This window comes from Dermacentor silvarum, chromosome 2 (assembly GCF_013339745.2).
Source record: "Dermacentor silvarum isolate Dsil-2018 chromosome 2, BIME_Dsil_1.4, whole genome shotgun sequence".
Taxonomy (NCBI): Eukaryota; Metazoa; Arthropoda; class Arachnida; order Ixodida; family Ixodidae; genus Dermacentor; species Dermacentor silvarum.
The window spans coordinates 83419524-83445625 of NC_051155.1; the positions used below are offsets into that span (position 1 = coordinate 83419524).

The following is a 26102-nucleotide window of genomic DNA, read 5'->3' on the forward strand; positions in this document are numbered from 1 at the left end:
TACTAAGTGAAGGAAAAGGCTAAAGGCTGATGGTCGAAGTTATAGTCATGAGCATGACTAAGGCTTTCGTCTTAAGGTCTCTTAGGCGTAGCTAAAGGGACTCCTCAGGACTCATGACATGAATGTCATGACATGCGTTTCATGTAGGTTATGAAACAGCCGTCTACGTCTTGGTGCTCTTATTGTTGTTTCCTTAACTTGGTAGGATAACACTGCTTCGCATAACATCGCATAACACACTGCTTCGCAATACATCGATTCCCACAGGGCGTGGGATCTGCCGGTTTTTTTATACTATATCTCTCTTTTTGTAACTTCGTTTCTGCCCACTTAACCCCACCCCGTTTCAACGTAGTAAACCGCATACACATAAGTGGTGAACCTCCATGCCTTTCATCTCGTTCTATCTCTGCAGGTTATGTCTCAAGTAGAACCAAAGCCTTCACACACGTGATCAAATGAAGTGTAACATTACTTAAAACCTTATACCAGCAGTTTGTTTGTATGTTTTTATCATTTATTATTTATGCGTTGATATCTTTATTCCATGAAACCCAACCATGGACAAAGCCCAAAGAAACGTTATGCAGGAGGAAGTCCTGAACGCCTCGTTAAGACATAATCACGGGACAGATTTCCTGTAGTGCGTTAGTAGATGCAGTCTTTGACAGGGACCTTTTCGCTGTCCATTCTGCGCAGTGTTTGAAGCAGCTCTCGAAGTGCGGTGATCCTGTACTTTCCCAGCGTGTTCGCCGGAAGAGCGTCCGCAAAGTAGATTCCGCCGTGCAGGTGCTTGAAACTGGCCAACCTCCCTGCGTGAGGAAAAGGGCTGGTGCAGTATACAAACAAAATGAATGGCGGCATGAAATATTTCGCGCAACTAGGATAAGAACCAGAAAGAATGAAAACGAATATGAAGGAGCAAGGCGCTGGTAAACCATTTTACGTTGCCAAGTGCTTGTCCGATATTTGACTTCGTTGTCATTTTGCGAGGTCTCCTTCCATTCATTGGCTACCGGCGCGGAATCTTACCTATTGGCTGCAAACGCTTAACCTCGTCGTGATGGCGACACAAAACATATCCGCGCTTGAATAATTTAGCGCTACTGCGAAGAAACTGCGCTGCATCAAGAAACTAATGAGATACCCAACGAACTTGGAGAATGGTACACGGTATCCCCCATACGAAATAAGATGGATCCTACCCTGCATTCTGGGAGAAGAACGGCTAGGACACAATACATAGAAAAAATGACAAAATACATGAATACGGCAAGACTCACTGACGCCGCGCCTTATCAGACAGTTGCAAGGAAGGCGATGGCAGTGGTCGCAGACCGTAGAGGGAAAATTACAGCCTGCGCTTCAATAGATCGCGCTTCTACAACACCAGCAGAAGAGGTTGCAATTGCGCTCGCAATAAAAGAGGGCTGGACGCGAAACGCTCAATTAACGATAATCACAGACTCACAGAAAGCTTGCAGAAACTATCTAAGGGGCAAAGCTGGAGCACAGGCCCTCCGAATACTTGTCGGGACTGGATGGGACCTCATGGTTCAGTACATCCAAACTGTGACCTGGCCACCGGGCACGAGGGCGTCACCGGGAACCTGCATGCGGATGAGGCGAGGCTCGAGGCTCGAGGCTCGTGCCGCCCCAGACTCTGCAATAGAGGACCCTACACCCCTAGACCCTTGCTTTGCAACAATTCTGAAATACTTCAGAGAAAATAGAAAGATCTATCCACCCCCCCCCCCCCCCACGGTAAACTCAGCGCTGCAGAGGCAACCGTGTTGCGAAGATTACAGACGAACACCTACATAAATTTGCACATACTCCACCTGATCTACCCCACGGCCTACAGAGACATATGGCCGTGGTGTGGAGCAACACCAACACTCTTTCACATCACGTGGGAGTGTGCAGAACACGGAGAAGAACACAAACAAACGGCACGTGGATCGAATGGGGGGCGCTGCTGTCTAGCCCGGCCCTGGAAGATCAGCTACGACTGATCCAACGAGCTGAGCGGATGGCCCGTGCTAGTGGGACCTTGGAATAGTAGCACCATCCTGCTGGACAAACTTCGTCTTTAACCCCCTACCGCCTCTGTGGACTGGGGTAGGAGCCTGTCCGGTTTCTGATTATAATAAAGTTTTACTACTACTACTACTGCGAAGACACCTAAATAAAGAGAAAATTGTCAGTAACTAGTTGGATGCTAATAGCGCATTTTGCGGGACAAACTGCTTGCGCTATATTTAACACCATTGTTGAGAGCCTCGTGCCTCCCCCAGCATCCACACCAGCTCTTGGAGTGTGCGAACTCAAGGCACAGGTACAAGTAAATGTACGCAATTGCCGCCGAATGCCCAAGGCTTCAGAAAAAATAGTTAAACATACAACAAGCAGTTCATCCCTCAGTGTTCCTTGCTTGTCGGCGTGATGTCGACATTATTTTCGGTATGGCGTACGCATTCGGCCAGAGCTATTCGGCAAAACAGCAGCCAGAATCAGCAGCACCGGTAAAGTCGAAAAAATCAGCAGTAAATAAATGCAGTGAAGAAAATACTGAAACCAACAATTACCATTAAATTACCATTCCGCCCATAAAATTATCGATTGATAAATGTGCCTTCCATATATGTGCCGTATTTCTTTAGAAAAAAAACTTATTGGAAAAAGAAAAATGCGCTTTATTGTTAAGAGATTAAAGAAATTGCTGAGTTGTGAAAAAAAAAGGTCTTCCAGTACACCGAGCAATAGAGAAAAACAAGAATAGAAGAAAGAGGGATAAAGGAAGACAGGCTGGCCATCCAGGTAAACGTCCGGTTTTGTACATTTCGCATGGGAAGGCGTATAATAAGAAGAGAAATAGGAAGCATTAACTGGTGCGCACATTCTGAGGATGCCCACCGCACCTGAACATAGCACAGCAGGCGCCTTAGCAGACGATAGTAATACAAGGGATGTAAAAACACACAATAAACTTCCCCCCAGTAATTTATTCCTGCTTCGACCGCACTGAAACGCTTCCATATGCAGTCCAATAATACAGTATTTTCCTCATGTTTTCAGCATCAGTCTTTACTAAATCGACATCAACTCTATATCCATGTGTGTGTTCCAACGGAGGTCTTGCATCTATAGGTATACCACGCAAAAAATTAATAAGAAGAGTAAAACAATGAAGGAGATAGTGCCAGTGAGCATAACGTCCTACTCTATTTAAACAATGCTTCTGAGTTTTTGACTGATATTCTGAGTTGGCCATTCTCATTTTAGCGCCCAAACTGAACTAAAGAACACAGAGAATTGGTGTGAAGGGCGAGGGTAAAACAACAGATAGCAACTCACCATGCCCTGAAGGACTAAAAAAAAGACAGAATTATGACAGGAGTCCTCGGCCGTTGTGAGGCACTCAACGTGGCAGGAGAGAAACAGAACAGATTACAGCATTAAATGAGTAACAAGAGGCAGGCGCCATTATGGGCGCCATTATCGCGTCATTATTGACATCTGCGAGTGCTCCATCACTTTCTCGACAAAAAAGGCAATAGCAAAGATCGACGCCATTGGACGCAGATCCACACTTAGCGTTTCGGACGATAGCATCACGATACCGCCGCGTGCGAGTGTGATGGTTCCGGTGAAGTCCGGCGAGCTACATACGATGAAGCCATTGTAGAAGGCAACATTTCTATGTTGCTGACCCAAGGTATTAGTGTACTACGAAGCCTTGTGATACTTCGTGATAGCCAGACAGCGGTCCTCGTTACCAACTTTACCTTTGAGCATCGGGACATTTTTCGTGGCACTGCCGTCGCCTACGTCGAACCATCAATGGACATCGTCGAGTGCTTTGCTTCTCTGAAGTGGGCACAGACGACGGTTAACTCAGAAACATCGATGTAAACTCCGACCTTATGGATGACCATGGCCAAGGAACGCACTGCAGGAACTCTTGATCGAGTTCCGAGCGTGCTTCGCTCGGTCTACTAAAGTTGGTCAAACGCCTATCACGAAGCACCGCATAACGACATCCGACGACGCACGCACCATTAAACAACAGCCCTAGCGTGTCTCGCCGAAAGAACGTGAGGCAATTCAAGCCCAAGTCAAGGAGATGCTAGATGATGGTGTCATGCAGCCTTCGCACAGTCCGTGGGCCTCCCCGGTCGTTCTCGTCAAGAAAAAAAGACGGAACGCTTCGTTTGTGTGTTGATTACAGACACCCCAACGATGTTACCAAGAAGGACGTCTACCCGCTACCACGTATCGATGACTCTTTAGACAGGCTGCGGCGAGCTAAGTATTTTTCGTCTTTCGATCTAAAGAGCGGTTACTGGCGAATTGAGGTAGATGAACGAGACCGCGAAAGAACTGATTTCGTCACTCCAGATGGCTTTTACGAATTCATAATACTTCCTTCCGGCCTCTGTTCGGCACCAGCAACTTTCCAGCGAATGATGGACACCATTCTCGCTGGTCTGAAGTGGCAAAGCTGCCTTGTCTACCGGAACGACGTGGTTGTTTTTCCGGCGACATTTGACGACCACCTGAAAAGACTGCGGCAAGTTCACGAAGCTATCCGATCGGTTAACCTCACCATTAAGACTCAGAAGTGTCATTTCGGCTACAAGGAGCTGATGTGTCGGGGCCACGTGGTTAGCGCGGAAGGCTTGAGCCCCGATCCCGCGAAAACTGCCGCTGTAGCCACGTTTCCAACAGCGACCGACAAGATAGGTGTCCGACGCTTCCGAGGCCTGTGCGCATACTACCGGCGTTTCATCGAACATTTTTCGAAGATGGCGGAGCCACTGACTTGCATCAAGCGTGACGCTGTGTCGTTCGTCTGGACCTCAGAGCAAGAAATTACTTTCACCGAGCTTCGACAGCGCCTGGTGTCAGCGCCAGTTCTGGCCCACTTTAACGTGGAGGCGCACACGTAAGTTCGTACCGACGCCAGTAACGTTGGTCTTGGTTTGGTGCTTGTACAACGGCAGGAAGGCATTGAGAAAGTGATCGGCTACGCAAGTCGGACACTATTGATTGCAGAGACCAACTAGACCACAATGGAGAAAGAGTGTCTTGCCGTCGTATGGGCGCTGGACAAATTTCGACCTTACCTCTACTGCCGCCCATTCAAAGTTGTAACCGACTATCACGCTTTATGCTGGCTTGCAAACCTGCGGGACCCGTCTGGACGACTGACACGGTAGAGTCTACGTTTGCAGGAATACGACGTCATCATCGTGTACAAATCGGGTAGCATACACGAAGACGCTCACGCACTCTCGCGCGCCCCTATCGACACTACCGACCAAGACATTGAGGACGACGGCAGTTTCCTTGGGGCCGTAAGCGTTACTGATTTGTCCACACGGCAGCATGCAGACGCGCTACGACCTATATTCGAACTTCTAGAAGGAAGAAACCCACCAATACCCCAGAATATCGCTCGAGGACTGTCGCCTTTTTGTTTACGACATGGCGTCTTGTACAAGAAGAACTCTGCTGCCAACAACAAGACCTACCTTTTGGTAGTTCCAGCAAACCTCCGTGCCGAAGATTTGTTCGCCTGTCCTGACGAGCCTCCATCTGGCCATTTAGGTTTAGCGCGAACGCTTGCTAGACGCGCAAATCCTACTACTGGCCGAAACTTGCCGAGTGTGTTAAGCGGTACGTCCAAGCCTGCCATGAATGCCAACATAAAAAATCACCAGCTGTGAAGCCTGCGGGATTGCTGAATCTGATTGACCCACCTGGTAAACCTTTTGACCAGGTCGGCATGGATATTCTTGGCCCGTTTCTACTGTCAGCTTCTGGCAACAGGTGGATAATCGTCGTCACAGACTATTTAACGCGGTATGCTGAGACAAAGGCGTGGCCTCGAGGCACACCTTTTGAGGTTGCCCAGTTTTTCATACGGAGCATCGTCCTACGGCACGGCGCCCCATCACATGTCATCACAGACTGGGCCAAACCCTTTACAGCACAGTTCATTGAAGACGTTATAAAACTCAGCTGCAGACAAACGGCTTGACCGAACAACTGAGCAAAACGATGATTGACATGCTGTCTATGTACATAGACGTAAGGCACAAGACATGGGACGAGATACTTCCTTACGTAACGTTTGCCTATAACACTGCTACGCCAGAAACAACACGCTTCATGTCGTTTTACCTCGTTTGCGGCCGTGAAGTGCAGACTATGTTAGAAGCAATGTTGCCATGCGACAACGTCGGTCATCTTTATCTCGCCCAAAATGCCGATCTTTTCGTGCAACGCGCGGAAGAAGCAGGTCAGCTTGCCCGAGTGAACATAAAGAAACAACATGCGCATCGATGCGCACCGTTTCAATCTCCACCATCGACAAGTCGAGTTCCAACCTGGTGATCAAGTTTTGGTCTGGACTCCCGTCCGCGGAAAAGGACTATCCGAGAAGCTTTTGAGTCGCTACTTCGGACCTTACTGAATGTGGCCGCGAATTAGTGACGGGAATTACGAAGTCCTTCCTGACGGAAGCCAGCCTCCCCGACGTCGACAACCGCAATTTAAGATTGTGCACGTTGTGCGGTTGAAACCATACTATAGCCCCTAATAGCCGACGCTTTCACCAGCTTAGGTGAGTTTTGTTGTTTCTCGTCCCTCAGTGCATTGTGACTATGTCACACATCACAGTGATCGTGACTATAGCCTATGGGCTCATCCTAGGCCATCTAGGCCTTCTCACGTCAAGCCTATATGTGTTGTCCTTCTGCTTTTTTGCAATATTTTTTTGAGGAGGCGGTAATGCCACGTGGTGTGGCACAGCAAGGTGACTGAGGAAGAAGAGAACAAGGTTCGTCTCGGCATCGCGCGTCGACGCTTACGAGCGAGGAGCGGCCGTGCTTGCATGGGCTCCCGGTACAAGAAACACTATCTCCGGGCCAACTCGTCCCAGGCCTTTGAAATAGTGCCATTCGACCTACCGAGTTAGATTACGTCCGTAGAAACCAAGATCTAGGCTGTGAGTCACATTTGTTGGTGTTGTGGAACCTCGAGAGTTGGCAAGCGGAGACCGCTCCGCTATGCCTAGCCAGGAGTAAAAGGTAAGCCCCACCCGGCACTCGAAGCTTATAAAAACCACCATGGAGGTTGATGCTTCTCCCTCGCAACGGCAAGAAGAATCCACTGACTGCGCAGGTAACGGGCTGACAGTCAAAAGGCGCAAACAACGCAGCAAGGAAGCAACGAAGAACTCCGACCCGGCTCCCGAGGCACAGCAGCACTCGCCGTGCAGACGACCACCGCTCCCGGAATAGCCCCTGAAAGTAATACTGAGGCCAAGGGAAGGTCTCGTCTTTTCGAAGTGGCCGACCCCGGTCATCGCCCGAGCTGTACTCACGGCGAGGGGATGCCCAAGCACAGTCCCGACCCAGAACCTTATCGTGCTTATAAAAGCAAGCAGAACATCGCAGTAGTGAGTACCTCTAGCGAAGACATGGCAGCTAGCATACGAGACATCAACACTGCATCTCGGCGCCAAGCAGTATGCAGTCGCAGTATATATCGCACCACCGGCGAATTCAGCTCGTGGAGTGGCCCATGGCATCCCTCAGGGAACGACGGACGCGGAGCTCATGCACGGGCTGTATGCACACAAAAGACAAATTCTACAAGCGCGGATGCTAGGGCCATGTGCGACCGCATTGATAACTTTCGTGGGTAGAACGGTACCGAGGTACATCACCTTCGCCGGAGATGAGCTGCGCTGCCTACCCTATCGACGCACGGTCAAGGTATGCAACGCGTGCCATCAAATGGGGCATCGAACCGACGTTTTCCCGCACCCGGACAAACCCACCTGTGAAAGATGCCGTGCAGCAGAGCCTAGTGATGGAAACGACTGCAAACTGAAATGTTCGTTGAGCGACGGCGTCGAAAGAATGCCCTAAGAGACTGCTACCAGCGCCACGCTTGTCGCACAGGCCACGCAACGAACAGGCACACAAATACAACACCACGACGGAACAACCGAGCAAGGGTCGCAGACAGTGATCCCGATGTCGGACCCGCTCCAGGTCTAGACCCAGGGTGGCATCGCAACAGCGAGGAGGCAGCAGATCCAGATCCGAGAGCCGAATCAGGTCTAAGAGCACGGAAGTAGTGCCGCAGCGCAGAGGAAACACAATAGTTTTTATACTTAGTATATATACAGTTCGCCGAAGGAAACGCTGGGAGCCCTACACAACTTGGAGCAGCAAGCGAGGAAGCTAGCTGGACAAAAGGGCCTCCTAATATTAGGTGACTTCAACGCGGCGCACGAGGCGTGGGGGTACGTCAGACACACCAAAAAGGGAACAACCTTGTACAACGTCATACAACACAACCGCCTTACGATAATGACGGATCCGACATATCCAACGAGAGTAGGCAACAGCACGGCCGGCGACACCTGTCCCGATCTTGCGCTCACGTCCAGACATCGGAACGTCGAGTGGGAAAACACTAACGAGAGGCTAGGGAGCGACCACTTCATACACGACATCTCGGTACACGTGGGAAACTTCCCGAGAAGAAAGTTACGCTCTACCAAAATCACTAACTGGGTTAAGCTCCGGAGCGAAAGAGAACTTCAAGAAGCCCAAGCGTTGACCGATCTAGAGGCCTGGCTTAGAGAACTGCAGGAATCGGTAGCGAAACACTTCAAGGAGGTTGCACTCACCACGGACAATCCGGCAGTGGATCCGCGCCTCTCACACATGTGGGAAGCATGCTACAGTCTGCTCAGATGATGGCTAAGGCCGCGGCAGAACCGTAAGCTAAAAATACGCATCGCAAAACTAGCGGACGAGGCAGAGCGCTGCGCAGAGCAACTTGCACGACAGAATTCGGACCAGTTCTGTCACTCCCTCCAAGGAAAGCTGGGCGCTGCGAAGACGTGGACCATACTCAGACATCTCCTGGATCCGACCCAGAGCAAGAGAGAAAGCCAGCACACGATGAGTCGAGTACTACAGTACTTCGGAGGCACAGGCAGTCAGCTATTGTGTGCCTTATAAAGTAGATATATTGGCCAGCCGATACTCTGTGCAAAGCCAGCGGCTGACTACGCCGGACTGGAAAACCGCAAGCTCGATCGGGACATAACGCGTTCCGAGCTGACACGAGTGATCGCAAGACTCACTCTAAACACCACTCCTGGCAAGGACGGAATCACCAACAAGTATCTACGTAACCTGGACGATGCAACCGTGCAGGCAATACTGGAACTCTTAAATGCGCACTGGAGCAGAGGGACCTTACCCCCAGAATTCAAGCATGCGGAGATTACGCTGTTACCAAAGCCAGGAAAAACGCCCTACCTGGAGAACCAAAGACCGATTTCACTTACGTCTTGCCTCGGTAAATTGATGGGACTTGTTATCTTAGACAGGCTACAGACGCATCTCGAAGAACGTCAACTGATCCCTAACACGATGTTTGGTTTTCGGCCCAACTTGTCAACTCAAGACGTGCTTCTGCAGCTCAAAGATGAAGTACTGACTGCAGCAACGCCGTGCTACCCAAAAGCAATTCTCGCACTAGACCTAAAGGCCGCCTTTGACAACGTGGGGCACGAAACCACACTAGCCAATACCAGTGACACGAATTGCGGCCGACGAACGTACGGCTACGTGAGGGCTTTTCTTACAGATCGTACAGCCACAATAGGGCTGCTGAGAAATGGGAGGTCACAGCCAGTAGACCTAACTGAGGAACGCCACAAGGAGCAGTGCTGTCGCCGACACTTTTCAATGTAGTAATGATGAACCTCCCAGCCCAACTCGAGAAAATACCGGGGATCAGACACGCCTTGTGCGCAGGCGACATCACGATATGGACGGTCGGATGGTAGATAGGAGAACAAGAGGCATTACAGGAGGCAGTAGACGTCGTAGCAAGCTACGCGGAGACATGCAGACTGCAATGCGCGCCGGAGAAGTCGGAGCTCCTCATAATCCAGAAGCACTCACGAGGACGAACAACAGCCCCGGCACGAACGATCCATCTGCGAATAGGTCCTAGAGAAATTACCAATGTAGACAGACTTCGCTTCCTCGGCTTACACTTACAAAAGGACGGGGGTGGAGGATACGCCCTACAGAAGCTACAACACACGACCACGCAGATCTTGCGCATGATTCAACGAATTATCAGCAGGAAGAGGGGGACTCAAGGAACAGGACCTTATCCGACTAGTGCAGGCTCTTATTGTGAGCCGCATTGCGTACTCGGCACCATATTTAAATTTCAGTAACGCGGAAGTGGAGGTGCTCGACCGGCTGATACGCAAGGCGCATAACCAAGCGCTCGGACTCCCAGCCGGAACGGCTATTTTTCTCCTCCAGGAGACAGGGGTGTACAACATCGCACGGGAAATAATAAAGGTTCACCTGGTAAGCCAGAAGGAAAGACTACTACGCAACATAGTGGGACGCTGCGTCTTGGAGCGTCTTGGATATTCCGTATGGAAGACCAGCGCAGTGACCTAAATCCCAACACGAATACAAGAAATTATGCACTTCTCACCGATTCCCAGGAACATGCACCCAAACTTCCACATCGGACAGAGACAAGTCCGAGCGCAGGCGCTCGCGAGAAAGTATGAAAACCACCCCAATGCCTTGTACGTAGACGCGGCCAGCACTGCAAGAAGCACCGTATTCGTCACCAGCGTAGTCGCAATCACGGGACCGAAATAAATGCGTAGTTGGTTTCCAGAGTGAGCGCTGCGGGTGCAGAGGAACTAGCGATAACGTTAGCGATCACGACGAGACCGCACTGGGATTGCGTAATAGTTCTGACGGACTCTCAGACGGCATGCAGAAATTATTCCAGAACCAAAATTTCCAGGGCCGCACATCGCATTCTGAATGGAGCGCACCAGCTGCCATCATAAAATCATAAAAGGCACACGCCTACGCCCGGGCGCATGCACACCGGGAGCCGAGAGATGACTGCGCCTAGCAGTTCCATCCCGAGCCCATACCATTAACCTACACGCACATCCTACAACACTATAGCCTTTCACGAAGAACACTACCCCCATCGCATAATGCTCTGACGCGAGAGGAAGCCGTAATATGGAGAAAACTCCAAACAAACACACATCCACATTTGAGTCTCTACCACGCCATACACCCTGCGCTGTAGTCCTATATAAATGTCCACACTGTGATCAATGCGCAACTCTATACCACATGGTATGGGCTTGCGCAAACGCACCACAGCTCACACCCATAACACACCCCACCACATGACAATGGGAGGCAGCGCTGTCCAGCTCCGACTCAACGGACCAGCTCAACCTGGTCAACCGAGCGAGAAGGGCAGCTAAGGCCGTTGGACTCCTGGACTGAGGGGACCACCCACTGCAGAGTGGAGTAGCTACCTACGCTCGCGTGCTCTTTTGATTAAAGTTTATTCTCTCTCTCGACGCAAACCTGGGCGACCCAGCACGCCCGTGAGGTGGCGGTCGCAAGGCAAGCCCTCGACGTCCCCTCATGGGAGGCTTAGGCCCGGCCATCATAAAGTGCTGGTTCCACAATAAAGGTTTATTCCTCCTCCTCCTCCTGACGCTTTGGCTTCGTAAAGCGCAAACGCCTGAATACTCACTCAGCATGTTTGACGAGAAGGTATACGCGACAATATATCAATTTTGTACGCTTTAGGTGTACAATTATGTGCAATTGACAAAATGGGGTTATCGTTTTTATTGCCGCTTAGAGAGTTGATTATTAACGTGATAGTTTCGTTTCCTGAAAATGTTCGATTTTTGACAATTTGTATAAAAAAATTCGCTCCCAAATTAAAAAATTCACAACCGACAGTCACTATATTCCAAGGTATTTCTTTGAAATACGAGTACAGCAATCCTCATCGAAGCTGGCGCAGTGGTTGCAGAGAAAAACGATTTCTCCTTCTCCATGTAATTATATAGGAGCCCCCAGCTAACATTCCCTCTTAGGTCATTGATGTAAAGTTCATTGTGCTAATTGGCGCTTCTCGTCTCAAGCAAAAACATAGAAGGCACTTTGAATAAGAAATAAGTACGGCTTCCAAAACAAAAGTTACTTACCTCTTCACTGTTTCAGTAACGAAATCGGAAGCTTTACTTACACGCTACCTGACAATGCGAAGATCAGCTAGGTTCATGGCTAGGTGAAGTACAGGAAAACGACATATATATGATACTCCATCAAAACAAGGCAATTATTGTGTAGCTGAGTCAGAACTTGCAGCTGCCAATCCAAAAAAAAGAAAAAGAAACAGCTGGAGGCTGGTAGAGGAGAAATCGCATGTCTCTAAGGTATCGAATATTTATAGTTTTTTAATACCTTTGTGATTATAGAAAGCAACAAAAGCGCCCCGCGCACGTCGGGGAGCTTGGCAGCAACAACAAGAACAGCCACGACAACCACTACAACAACAATCCCAACAGCCGAAGACACACCGACACCCCGCCCAACCACAACGAGCGCGCCCACCTCATCGCGAGACAGCTTACCCGCCGCGACGCGGTCACCCAGAGGGCAGCCGCCGCCGTTGTTGTGCGGAACCCCAGCGGAGGAGTGGCGGCGGCCACCGCGTCCGGTGCCGCCGATGTCTCTACCAACACAACCGAAATCGCGGTGGACGGAGCTGGGGACCGCGGGGAAGCCGACCGCGATGTCTAGGAGTTTCTGGCCACGTACCGATAGGTGCTTGGCCACTACAGGAAGGAACTGAAGAAATATCCACAGCCCCACGGGTGGCTGGACAGGTCCCAGGTGGTCGGCCTGAGGTGGTTGCAGACGGGCGCTTACACCAACCCCTACCACCTGCACCAGCTTTGGCCCGCGCTGCACCCATCTCCGCCTGCCCGTGGTGCGAGCACGAACGAGCCGATATGGCCCATGTGCTTTGGGAATGCCAATACCATGAGGACGAAGGACCAAGAAGAAGGGGGAAGACAACAGCAGGACCCTCTGAGGCGGGGATCCTCGCTGAGAGATGGCAAGCCGCTCTCTTAAGCGAGGCACCCGAAGACAAGGAGTGGGCCATCCAGCGGGCCAGGGCCATTGCCGGGAATCTCGGAAGATTTTCCTCCAGCGATGGACCCCTGGCAGCCTAGCCCCGGGCACGAACATCAATAACAATCGGACATATAATGTTTATTCCTATCCATCCAGTACGATAGGAGTGACTATCATCCTGAGTGCACGTGACGGCTAATGCTTAGCGAAGCCTTCGTCTGTGCGTGCGTTTGTTAAAGACAAAACCAACCAGACAAGCACGAACAAGATTCAGTGTTTGGTTCTACATCTTGTTCTTCTTCTTTCTGGGGTTTTACGTACCAAAACCAGTTCTGATTATGAGGCACGCCGTATAGTTGAGAGCTCCGGAATAAGAGCTCCGGTTCTTTAGCGTGCACTACAACGCAAGCTCACGGGCGTTTTTGCGTTTCGCCTCCATCGAAAGGTGGCTGTCGCGGTCGGGATTCGATCCCGCGATCTCGTGCTCAGCAGCGCAACGCTTCAGGTGACTGTGCCAGCGCGGCGGGTTCTACATCTTCAATCACGCTATTATTAAGGTACTCTGCACAACACTTTCGTCGTACCACAATAAACGCATAATGGGGCTCTTACACGGTGGTCGAATAGGAGAGGTGGGCAAACCGCGTCGCTCCGCCAATGCACCGCGCATGACGCGACAGCTCTCGAGCTCCTGACGCTTTGCGTAAGATGGCAGCAGGGGTAGTCTGAGCTCATTTGTCTGCTCCGCCGTACTTGCAAGTACATAGCAGGCGGGCGTAGCGAGCATTCAAACTGTATTTTACTATCGCGAAAGAGCTTCGCGTCATGGTGCCCGAAACAAGGAAGGTCTTCAATACCACTGAATGGTTACCGTCGCTTAGAACTGACTTTTCGCAGATTTAGGCACGCAGCGTGGCTTCAGACGCGTCGTTTATTCCTTGTTTATTTCATTGTTTTATTTATTTATTGTGCTGGATACCGATTGGTTCAGATTGGTTCTGATACGGTGACTAATGCGCGATTGCCAAATGAATCACGCTTGAAACGAATATCTTATATGTTCAAGATCGAGTACATTTGGTTCGTGTTCCGCATTTCAGTACTAATCATCATCATCATCATCAGCCTATATTTATGTCCACTGCTGGACGAAGGCCTCTCCCTGCGATCTCCAATTACCCCTGTCTTGCGCTAGCGTATTCCAACTTGCGCCTGCGAATTTCCTAACCTCATCAGCCCACCTGACTTTCTGCCGTCCTCGACTAATAAACACTGCTTTATTAGCATATACGACCATGCAGAAACAGTATTCACTGTCGTTCCAAAAATATTGTTGGCGTGTTAAGCAATAATATATATATATATATATATATATATATATATATATACATACATACATAACACGGCAACAGTAGCTTTGGAAAGGCAGTAAATACTGTTCCTCCACACACACACACACACGTATATTGCCACCTGTAGGTAGTGGGTCGAGGGCAAGAGTGGGTCGAGCCCAAGAGAAGAAAGAAGACCGCGCGCCCCCTTCTCTGCTCGAGCCAGCCCCGACGGTCGCGTCTTCCGAGAGCCAGCTGCTCTACGGGTTATTAAACCTTCAAGTCCACTTCTAGAGGCTCGTGACAAACTGGTGGAGGTGCTGGGTAAGCGTCCTCACGGATGTTGCAGACCCCTCCAAGGATCCGCGCTACGAATCCAGTGCCTGTCGACACTCCCGTGCATCGGGCCAGCCGCAGGATCAGGGGACTGTCCCCAGAAGTCGTCGACGCTACGGTTCCCACCACATCGACCGGTATGACCAGCGCCACCCTTCAAACCGCCCCAACCGGTACGGGAAGCACGATGTGGAACCGTTACACACTTGAGAGCCCACGGATCCCAAAGACGTTTCATGGCACAGTGTTCGAAGACGTCGAAGACTGGATGGTCGAATACGAGCGCGTGGCCTCCGTGAACGAATGGAACGACACGGAAAAACTCAGACACGTCTACTTCTACCTGGAGGATGGCGCGCGTACGTGGTTTCAGAACCGCGACGGGCAACTGCCATCGTGGCGCGAGTTTTGTCGTCAGCTCCTGGAGACCTACACCAGTTCTGATCGCCACGAACGAGCGGAACGAGCGATTCAGGCCCGTGTCCAGTTGCCAAACGAAACTGTGACCACGTACGTCGAAGACATGACGCGCCTCTTCCGACGAGCGGATCCAAGAATGACAGAGGAGAAGAAGTTACGTCATCTGATGCGCGGGGTCAAGGAGCAACTCTTCGCTGGCCTCATACGGAGCCCTCCGAAGACGGTCGCGGAGTTCTTGTCCGAGGCCGTAACCATGGAAAAGATGCTTCTGCATCGCTCGAACTTGTATGAGTGGCAAGCGAACAGCATGTCTGCTGCTGACGTTTTCACGGCCATAGGAAGCAACGGCGACTCACTGCGAGAACTCATCCGCTCTGTAGTGCGTGAAGAGTTGCAAAAGGCCGCTGTAACACCGCAACCTACGGTAAGCTCCATAGCGAGCATTATCAAGGACGAACTGCACCAGGCGCTTCGTGATACCTTGCCTCCTGCTAACGCTGCGGCAGTACCTCCTGAATACCCTCGTGCGACCTACGCGGAAGCCCTGAAGCGCCCTGCTTCCTCTCCGCCGCTATTCGTTCGTGCTCCTCCTACGGTGTCAGTTCAGTCGGTACAGCCGATACCGTACTACGACGCTGGGTACACGCCGGCGCCCGTTGTTCATGCCGCTCCATTTGCCCATCGTACGGAGCAAGCGGTTCACTACGTCGACGATAGACGCCCGCCCCCTCGGAAGTCGGATGTTTGGCGCACACCCGATTCGCGGCCTCTGTGCTTCCACTGCGGTGAAGCTGACCACTTGTACCGCCAGTGCCCATACCGGCGCCTTGGGATTCGCGGCTTTTCCGCATACTCGCCGCCGCCCCGATACGGCCAACGACCCCGGGACATTCAGGAATACCTGTCCCAGCAGCGCTTGCCACCGCCTGCCCGGCGGCAGTCGCGTTCGCCGTCTCCGAGACGATTTTCACCTCCGCCCCAGCGGTATTCTCCCGAGCGGTCGACCAGTCCCCGCCGGGAAAACTAACTGAAGCGATCTTTGGGGGCGAGGTCGCTGACGGTCGAAGCGCTGAAGACCTCCGACGGACGCAGTTACGGAAAGATACTGACCCGACACCACCTGCAACTGAACGAGACGACCGGCTTTCGCTCGATATACCAGTTACTGTTGACGGTTATGCCGTTAGTGCTTTAGTGGACACCGGCGCAGACTACACGATACTAAGCGGCAAAATAGCAACGCAGCTGAAGAAAGTGATCACGCCCTGGCATAACTCGCAGATTCGGACGGCTGGCGGCCACATCGTTACTCCGCTGGGCGCCTGCACGACTAGAGTTGAGATTCAAGGATCTACATTCGTAGCGAGCTGCCTTGTCTTACGCGAATGCTCCCGCGACGTTATCCTTGGGGTTGACTTCCTGCAGGAGTACGGCGCGATTATCAATCTGCAAGAGCGTCGTATCACTTTCTCTGCCGAACGAGCAATCGACGTGCAAGACGGCCGACGGCGCGACGACGTACTTCGTGTGTCTGCTGACAGTGTAACGCTTCCTCCACGTGCCAGTGTCCTCGTCGACGTCACATGCTGTGGCTTACGCGATGGCGAAGCGGTGGCCGAAAGTAACTTGGAACACCTACTGAAACAAGGTGTTTGTGTGGCTCGCAGTGTTATACAGATTCGTGCTGGTCATTCGCAATTGCTTGTTACCAACTTTAGCTACGAGCACAGACACCTGTTCCGCGGCACTTCGTTAGCGTTTGCAGACGCAATAGCAGACGTTAACAACTGTTTCACGTCAGAAGTAGTGGAGACAGCAGACACGTCTCTGGGCCATCTTGACATCAATTCTGAACTGTCCACCGATAGCCAGACAGCACTGCGCAAGCTCTTGCTTGAATTCAGGACCTGCTTCGCACATTCTTCCAAGGTACGCCAGACTTCCATCACTAAACATAGGATCATCACGTACGACGACGCACGCCCGATACACCAGCAGCCTTACCGCGTGTCGGCAAGAGAACGCCAAGCCATACGTACGCAAGTCCAAGAGATGCTTGACGATGGCGTCATCGAACCTTCCAACAGCCCGTGGTCATCTCCGGTCGTTCTTGTCAAAAAGAAAGACGGAACGCTACGCTTCTGTGTCGACTACCGCAAGCTCAACAACGTGACTAAAAAGGACGTGTACCCGCTGCCGCGTATCGACGACTCGTTAGATCGACTACGGCGCGCCCAGTACTTTTCTTCTCTCGATTTAAAAAGCGGGTACTGGCAAATCGAGGTAGACGAACGCGACCGCGAGAAAACAGCCTTTGTGACTCCAGATGGGCTTTATGAATTTCGAGTGCTTCCTTTTGGCTTGTGTTCAGCCCCGGCTACTTTCCAGCGAATGATGGACACTGTCCTTACTGGACTGAAGTGGCAGGCCTGTCTTGTGTACCTGGATGATGTGGTCATCTTCTCTGAAACGTTCGAGCAGCATCTTCACCGCCTACGGAGTGTGCTAGAAGCCATCCGATCGGCACACCTCACACTTAAGCCCGAAAAGTGCCACTTTGGTTACGAAGAGCTCAAGTTCCTTGGTCATGTAGTAAGCGCCAAAGGGTCCGACCCGATCCAGACAAGCTTGCCGCTGTGGCCGCGTTTCCAGCTCCTGCCGATAAGAAGGCCATCCGGCGCTTCCTGGGTTTGTGCGCCTACTATCGCCGGTTTATTAAAGGCTTTTCGAAGATAGCGGAACCCCTGACACGCCTTACAAGAGACGATACGCCATTTGTGTGGCATAATGAGCAACAGGCGGCTTTTGCTGAATTACGACAGCGCCTTCAGTCAGCACCCGTTCTTGCACATTTTGACGATGATGCTGATACTGAGGTGCATACCGACGCCAGTAGCATTGGCATTGGCGCAGTGCTCGTCCAGCTTCAAGATGGAGTGGAAAGAGTTATAGCGTATGCCAGCCGCTCCCTGTCCCGTGCCGAGGCGAATTATTCGACTACGGAGAAGGAGTGCCTCGCGGTCGTGTGGGCGATCATCAAGTTTCGCCCCTATCTCTATGGTCGTCCCTTCAAAGTAGTGACGGACCACCATGCCCTCTGTTGGTTGGCAAGCATGCGCGACCCTTCAGGACGACTGGCACGGTGGAGCTTGCGGCTACAGGAATTTGACATCACCATCGTTTATAAGTCTGGCCGTAAGCATGAAGACGCTGACACGCTGTCCCGCGCACCCATTGATCCTGCCAGTCAGGAAACAGAGGATGATGACGGCTTCCTGGGCGCCATTAGTTCGTCGGACTTGAGCAGACGGCAGCGTGACGACGGTGAGATTCGACCGATCATCGATCATTTAGAGGGTCGCGACACAACCATACCACGCCATCTGTCCCGCTCGCTGACGTCCTTCTGTCTGCGAGATAACGTGCTGTATAAGAAGAATGCTCGTTCGACCAGCCGTGCTTACCTCCTGGTGGTTCCAAGGGACATGCGCGACGACGTCCTCTTCGCTTGCCATGACGAACCGACATCTGGTCATTTAGGCTTTTCCCGAACACTCGCTAGAGTAAGCGAAATGTACTATTGGCCCGGGCTTTCGGCAAGCGTCAAACAGTACGTTAAAGGCTGCCGTGAATGCCAGCGCCGCAAGACACCATCTGTTAAACCGGCTGGCTTACTTCAGCCAATTGAAGCACCTCACACGCCTTTCGACCAAGTCGGCATGGACATTCTCGGACCGTTTCCCCTTTCTGCCGACGGCAACAAATGGGTGATCGTCGCGACTGATTATTTAACACGCTATGCTGAGACGCAGGCGATCCCACGAGCCACGGCCTCAGAGGTAGCGCACTTCTTCATGCGCCACATCGTCTTGCGTCACGGTGCTCCCTCCACTGTAATAACTGACAGAGGGACAGCATTCACAGCGCAGTTTATGGACGAGGTTTTTGAATTGAGCAACACCAGGCATCGCAAGACGACCGCGTACCATCCGCAGACGAACGGACTTACCGAGCGACTGAATAAGACGGTCACAGATATGCTCGCAATGTACATAGACGTTCAACACAAAACATGGGATCGGATCTTGCCTTACGTGACCTTCGCGTATAACACCGCCGTGCAAGAGACGACGCGCTTCACGCCCTTTCGCCTTCTCTACGGTCGCGAAGTCCAGACGATGCTGGACGCTATGCTGCCGTGTCAAGACGCTGACCTATTGACAACTGACGCCGAGGAATTTGCAGAGCGTGCTGAGGAAGCCCGGCAGCTCGCGCGGCTGCATATCGGCCAGCAGCAGCAGGCAGACGCACGACGCTACAACATCCGCCACAGGGACGTGTCCTACAACCCCGGGGACCAAGTTTGGGTGTGGACTCCCGTTCGCCGTCGTGGTCTCTGTGAAAAACTGCTAAGCCGGTATTTCGGTCCGTATAAAGTGCTCCGCCGCGTCAGTGACGTAAACTACGAAGTTGTTCCGGACTCATCATCGCAGACACGGAGTAGGACACAAAGACAACGGAGCTCAGACATAGTTCATGTTGTGCGCATGAAGCCGTACATTGCGCGTCCGTAACTTTTTTTGTTTTCGTTTTTTTTGTTCTCTCATTCCCTTCTTTGTTTCTACTTTTCATTTATCTTTGGGAGATTGCTTCTTCGTTCACTGACTGTGCCGGCGTGACGGCTACTTTTTTTGTGTACTTTCGCTTTGCCTGCCTTCTTCGTCGTTGTCCCCGCAGGGGCGTCTGCGTCAGCAGGCGTTTGGTGTGTTGCGACACCACGGACCCGAGCACACGAGGGTTGGACCCTCCCGCGTCTAACCGTGCGCGGCTTAGCCGTGTCCGGGGAAAGGGGGATCCTGGGGGTTGAGCCAACGCTGAGTGTTTGGACCTTTAAGGCCCCTCGGCGGAGGCAACACACCCCTTTGGCCTCGGCTTCACGTAGACGGCACCCCCGGACTGACCCACCCGGGGGAAATCGGTAGTTGCCTTTTCCTGTCTCTCTCTCCAATCTTCGTCTTTCTCTCTCGCCTTTTTATCTTTCCTGTCGTCTACTCTCTTCTATATTACTTCCGACCTTCTTGGCAGCGAGGGTTAACCCTGTGTGAGGAGCCAACCTAGGTTACTTCATATTCGGTTAAAGTGGTGACGTACAGTTGGCGTCCGCAGGACTTGTTTTCTATAAGACCTGTGGCGTCCCCTTGTTGGGCTCCATGGTGGGCGGCTGGCGTTACTGCCGAAAACTGCAAATTTGGATGGATAGATCCTTTCCCAAACTCCCTGATCGCCCTCAGAAACGAGGGCGCACCGAAGAAGTATTTAAATTTTTTGGCCCGTAACCACCGAGAACTTCCCCCGCTATCAAGTAATTCACTGTGAGAAACCAGGAAAGACAACGAGAATGATCTCGCCTTTCCTCGTTTCCAAATGTCTAACTCAGACAATTGGCCCAGGCTATCAGGCATCCAGACTAGCAAGTGGGGACCTTCTTTTGGAACTTCACGACAAAAAGCAGCATGAAAAACTATCTAACCTAGTGTCTCTTGGGGACATACCCGTTTCAGTGACCCCACACCGCACCATGAACACCATCCGCGGTGTAGTTTCCGATGTTGATCTCATGGAGCTTACCGAGATTGAACTTCTGGAAGAATGGAAAGAACAGAATGTAATCAACGTAAAACGGATCAGAATGAGGCGTGATGGTAAAGAAATTGACACTAAGCATCTAATACTCACATTCGGTTCCAGTGTGCTGCCAGAAACCATCGAGGCAGGTTACATTAAAATCAGAGTAAGGCCGTACATCCCCAACCCTCTCCGTTGCTTCAAATGCCAAAGATTTGGCCACAGTTCACAGAACTGCCGAGGCCGTCAGACTTGTGCGAAATGCAGTGCGAACGAACACCTCTCTGAATCATGTGAAAACTCTCTCCACTGTGTAAACTGTGATGGGGAGCACGCCGCATACTCGCGGTCGTGCCCTACCTGGAAAAGAGAAAAAGAAATTGTATCAATCAAAGTAAAGGAGAACATATCATTCAAGGAGGCACGTAGGCGGGTATCATACCTGCCCAAAAACACCTTTGCCGATGTGACGCGTCAGGGGGCAGCGACACAACGGTTTCCGGCGGCTGTCCGGCTCACACGCAGTGAGCCGCCAGCGACGCCATCCGCCCCCTCGGCGGCTGCAGCTCAGGCTGCTCCGCCATCTCAGAACACGGGGCCATCGACCTCAGGGCTGGTGGCCTCCAAGGTCTCGTCCCTCGAGATGAGGCCTTCACGTCAAACTAACCGCTCGCAAGAGCGCGTGTCCAGCGCCTCGCAAGATGCGATGGACACAACAACCGGCCAGACGGCGCCACCAGCGCCTAAGGAGCGGCGAGAATCTCTCGACCGCTCCAGAAAAGAAAAATCTCGTATCACGGCGCCTGCAAAGGGCCCCGTGAGCTAATCCTCACCTCTTAAACACACAGCACAAACACATCTGTCATTATGGAGACACAAATACTTCAGTGGAATGTCAGAGGACTTCTTCACAACCTCGACGACATTACAGAACTCCTACACAAACATAATCCTAAGTTGCTGTGTGTTCAAGAGACACATCTGAAACCTACAAACACAAACTTCCTTCGTCAATACACCATCTTCCGAAAAGACCGTAACGAGGCTAACGCCTCCGGCGGTGTAGCAATAGTTGCCGACAAGTCCGTAGCTTGTCGACACGTCGCCCTTCGGACGCCCCTTGAGGCAGTGTCTGTTCGGGCTATCCTATTTAACAAATTGGTCACGGTATGTTCTATTTACATACCCCCAAATCATCACCTCGAGAAAACAGACTTTTATAATCTTATCGATCAACTTCCCGAGCCCTACATACTCGTGGGAGATTTTAACGCCCACAATACATTGTGGGGAGACTCACGATGCGACGCGAGAGGCCGTTTCGTAGAAAACTTTTTAGTAAACTCCGGTGCATGCCTCTTTAATAAGAAGGAGCCAACATATTATAATCCTCACCACAATTCCTATTCATCGATAGACTTGGCGATTGGATCTGCTTCCCTATTTCCTGACTTAGAATGGAATGTAATCAAAAACCCATTCGGAAGTGACCACTTTCCATTAACTCTAAGCCTAGTAACGCAAGGTGACTCCCCTCCACATGTACCTAGATGGAAACTAGCCTCTGCTGATTGGAAACGTTTTAAGGAATCGACTTTTATATCCCGTGATTTTATCAGCGAATTTAGTATAGATGACGCGACAGCGTATTTTACCGATTTTATCATCGAGGCAGCAAAGAAGTTCATTCCACAATCAAGCGGTTGCTCATCCCGAAGACGAGTTCCATGGTGGAATGATGAGTGCAAGGAGGCGCGTAAAAAACAAAATAAAGCGTGGGGCATACTTCGCCGATTCCCAACTGCAGAAAATTTGATGGAATTTAAAAACATAAAATCACAAGGAAGGCGAACGCGACGGCAAGCTAAAAGGGCAAGCTGGGAGAAGTTCCTGTCCGGCATCAATTCATACACACAGGAGGCAAAAGTATGGAGCGGACTAAGGAGGCTTAAGGGACAACAAGTCATCCGTTGCCCGTGGTGGATAAAGAAGGAAACACGTTGGAAGACCAGGCCAACGCACTTGGTCAACACTTCGAGCATGTGTCTAGCTCCACCCACTACTCAGCGAGCTTCCTGAAGTGCAAAACAATAGAAGAATGTAAGCCACTAAACCGAAAATGCAGCCCAAATAACCCTTATAATCGTCCTTTTGGCGTTGCCGAACTTAAAGCTGCCTTGTCAGCATGTCAGAGCTCTGCACCGGGTCCGGATCTAATCATGTACGATATGATTAAGCACTTGCACCCCGACACGCAAATCACACTACTCACACTTTTTAACACTATCTGGGCCGCTGGGTATCTGCCAGCTAAATGGAAAGAAGCTATTGTCATCCCAATTTTAAAGCACGGTAATGATACATCATTGGTGACCAGCTACCGGCCTATAGCACTTACGAGCTGCCTTTGCAAACTTTTTGAGAAAATGATCAATCGCCGTCTTGTACATTTCTTAGAGTCTAACAAAATGCTTGACCCATTTCAATGTGGCTTTAGGGAAGGCCGATCTACAACCGACCACCTCGTTCGCATCGAAGCAAACATCCGTGATGCTTTTGTACACAATCAGTATTTCTTGTCTATATTTCTCGATATGGCAAAGGCGTACGATACGACATGGCGGTACGGTATCTTACGAGACCTGTCGCATATGGGCATTCGAGGTAATATGCTTAGCACTATAGAAAGCTACCTGTCTAACCGTACTTTTCGAGTCAGAATTGGCAACGTATTGTCCCGCCCATTTACACAAGAAACTGGTGTACCTCAAGGAGGGGTGCTCAGTTGCACACTGTTCATTGTTAAGATGACCTCGCTCCGTGCATCACTACCTCCAGCAATCATCTATTCTGTCTATGTAGACGATGTGCAATTAGGCTTTAAATCCTGTAACCTCGCAGTTTGTGAACGACAGATACAGCAAGGCCTAAACAAAGTGTCTAACTGGGCAGACGAAAACGGATTTAATCTTAACCCCCAGAAAAGTTCCTGTGTCCTTTTCACAAGAAAGCGAGGACTAGTCCCCGACCCCAGTATCGAAGTGTCTGGGCAACGAATACCTGTGAACAAGGAGCACAAGTTTTTAGGTATTGTACTTGATGCAAAATTGACCTTCATTCCGCACATCAAATATCTGAAGGCAAAATGCCTAAAAACAATGAACTTAATGAAAATTCTCTCTCATACAACATGGGGAAGTGATAGGAAGTGCCTAATTAACCTCTATAAGAGCCTTGTTCGATCACGTTTGGATTATGGTGCCATGGTATACCACTCAGCAGCGCCAAGCGCGCTAAAAATACTGGATCCCGTCCACCATCTGGGTATCCGATAGCCACAGGCGCCTTCAGAACAAGCCCTATTGAGAGTCTATACGTAGAATCAAATGAGTGGTCCCTTCACCTACAAAGAACATACACCAGTTTCACATATTTCTTCAAAGTACAGTCTAACCCTCGACATCCTTGCTACAAACATCTTAACGATATGGCATCTGCTGCACTATTCCATAATCGACCCTCAGTGAGAGAGCCTTTCTCAATGCGGGTCAGAAAACTTTCGATGAAATGAATGTCCCAATCCTCGAAAATTGCCTGATGGCTCCAGTAGAGCTGTCGCCGCCGTGGCAATGGCAAATCGTTGAATGCGACACATCATTTGTAGATGTAACAAAACACGCCCCAGAGGCGCACATACATATGCACTTTCGAGAGCTTCAGTCGAAGTACACCTGCCCAGAGTTTTACACGGATGCATCGAAATCACAAGCCGGCGTCTCTTACGCGGCTGTTGGCCCATCGTTTTCTGAATCTGACGTCTTACATCCTGAAACCAGTATCTTCACGGCAGAGGCCTATGCCTTACTGTCGGCTACTAAACACATCAAGAAAGCCAAGCTCCCAAAGGCCATTATATTCACAGATTCCTTAAGTGTCGTGAAATCTTTGAAATCTCTACGAAAACAGAAAAATCCTGTTATAAATAACCTCTATTCATTACTCTGCAATATGTATGCTTCTAATCAACACGTTGTAATATGTTGGGTGCCTGGGCACAGGTATATAGAGGGTAACGAGCTTGCCGACAAAATGGCAACTTCCATAGCAACAAAACCTAGCAATTTTTCCATACCCGTTCCTGCCACAGACTTAAAGCCATTTCTACGCAAAAAACTCAGAAACTATTGGCAACACTTATGGGATGAACAAACACTGAACAAACTCCATGTAATTAAGCCCCTTTTGGGCAACTGGCCATCATTAACAAAGTCACGACACACTGAAGTTCTCTTTTGCCGCCTTAGAATAGGACATACATATGGTACACATTCATATATTTTAACTGGTGCTGAACCTCCCCTCTGTGGCAGATGTGGGGAAAGGCTGACCGTACTCCACGTCTTACTGGAGTGTCGGGAAGCCGAAACAGAGAGAAGGAAACATTTCCCTGTAGCATACCACTATCATATCCCTCTCATCCTACGATGTTTATTGGTGAAGAACCTCTTTTTAACGCCAAAGCAGTTCTACATTTCTTGAACGATGTTGTACTACACGTTATTAGCCCAATAAGTTCATAGCGCATCCTCTCTCCAGAGGATGCTGCTGTGATAGTTTATTTTTATAGCACGTGCCTTCAGGCCCTCGTGTTTCAAGGGCTTTGTTTAGGCAATTGTGCTTCTGGCCAATTCTTGCATCTGTTATATTTTGTAAATCGTATCATTCTCCCTCAATGCATTCTTCGTTTTCATAGCACACCTCATTAGCCATTGCCATGATCTTAATACATGTATGTTTTACGCACTTTACAGCGACTATTTTAGGCCTCTTTACAGCCACGCCTCATCTATTTCTCAGAATTCATCGCTCCACTGCAAGCTCACAAACACTGGCATGGCGCTCTTTGGCCATACTTGGCCCTTGCGCCATTAAACACCATACATCATCATTCGTCGTTGTCTTCTACGCCTATTTCTTTAGCATCGAGGCGATGCTTTTGTTCGGAAGGGGGGATATTGCCACCTGTAGGTAGTGGGTCGAGGGCAAGAGTGGGTCGAGCCCAAGAGAAGAAAGAAGACCGCGCGCCCCCTTCTCTGCTCGAGCCAGCCCCGACGGTCGCGTCTTCCGAGAGCCAGCTGCTCTACGGGTTATTAAACCTTCAAGTCCACTTCTAGAGGCTCGTGACAATATATATATATATATATATATATATATATATATATATACTATATATATATATATATATATATATTGAAGATCATGTGGACGTGGCCTCGGGCGCTCGCATAGCGGGCGCTATGAGGAGGAAGACGACGAGGCAGAATATAGAACAGCCGGCCGGGAA

At 50.5% G+C, this 26102-nt stretch overlaps 1 protein-coding gene across 2 annotated transcripts in view; it reads right to left on the reverse strand.

Annotated features, from left to right (window-relative positions):
* Positions 1-495: 495 nt before the first annotated feature.
* Positions 496-26102, reverse strand: part of LOC125943073 (uncharacterized) — a 31911-nt gene continuing 6304 nt past the window's right edge. For both annotated transcript variants that reach the window (XM_049661429.1, XM_049661428.1), the window contains one exon: positions 496-812. In XM_049661429.1, the coding sequence (XP_049517386.1) occupies positions 649-812 (164 nt within the window). In that variant the 3' untranslated portion in view covers positions 496-648. The remainder of the gene's footprint in view (positions 813-26102) is intronic.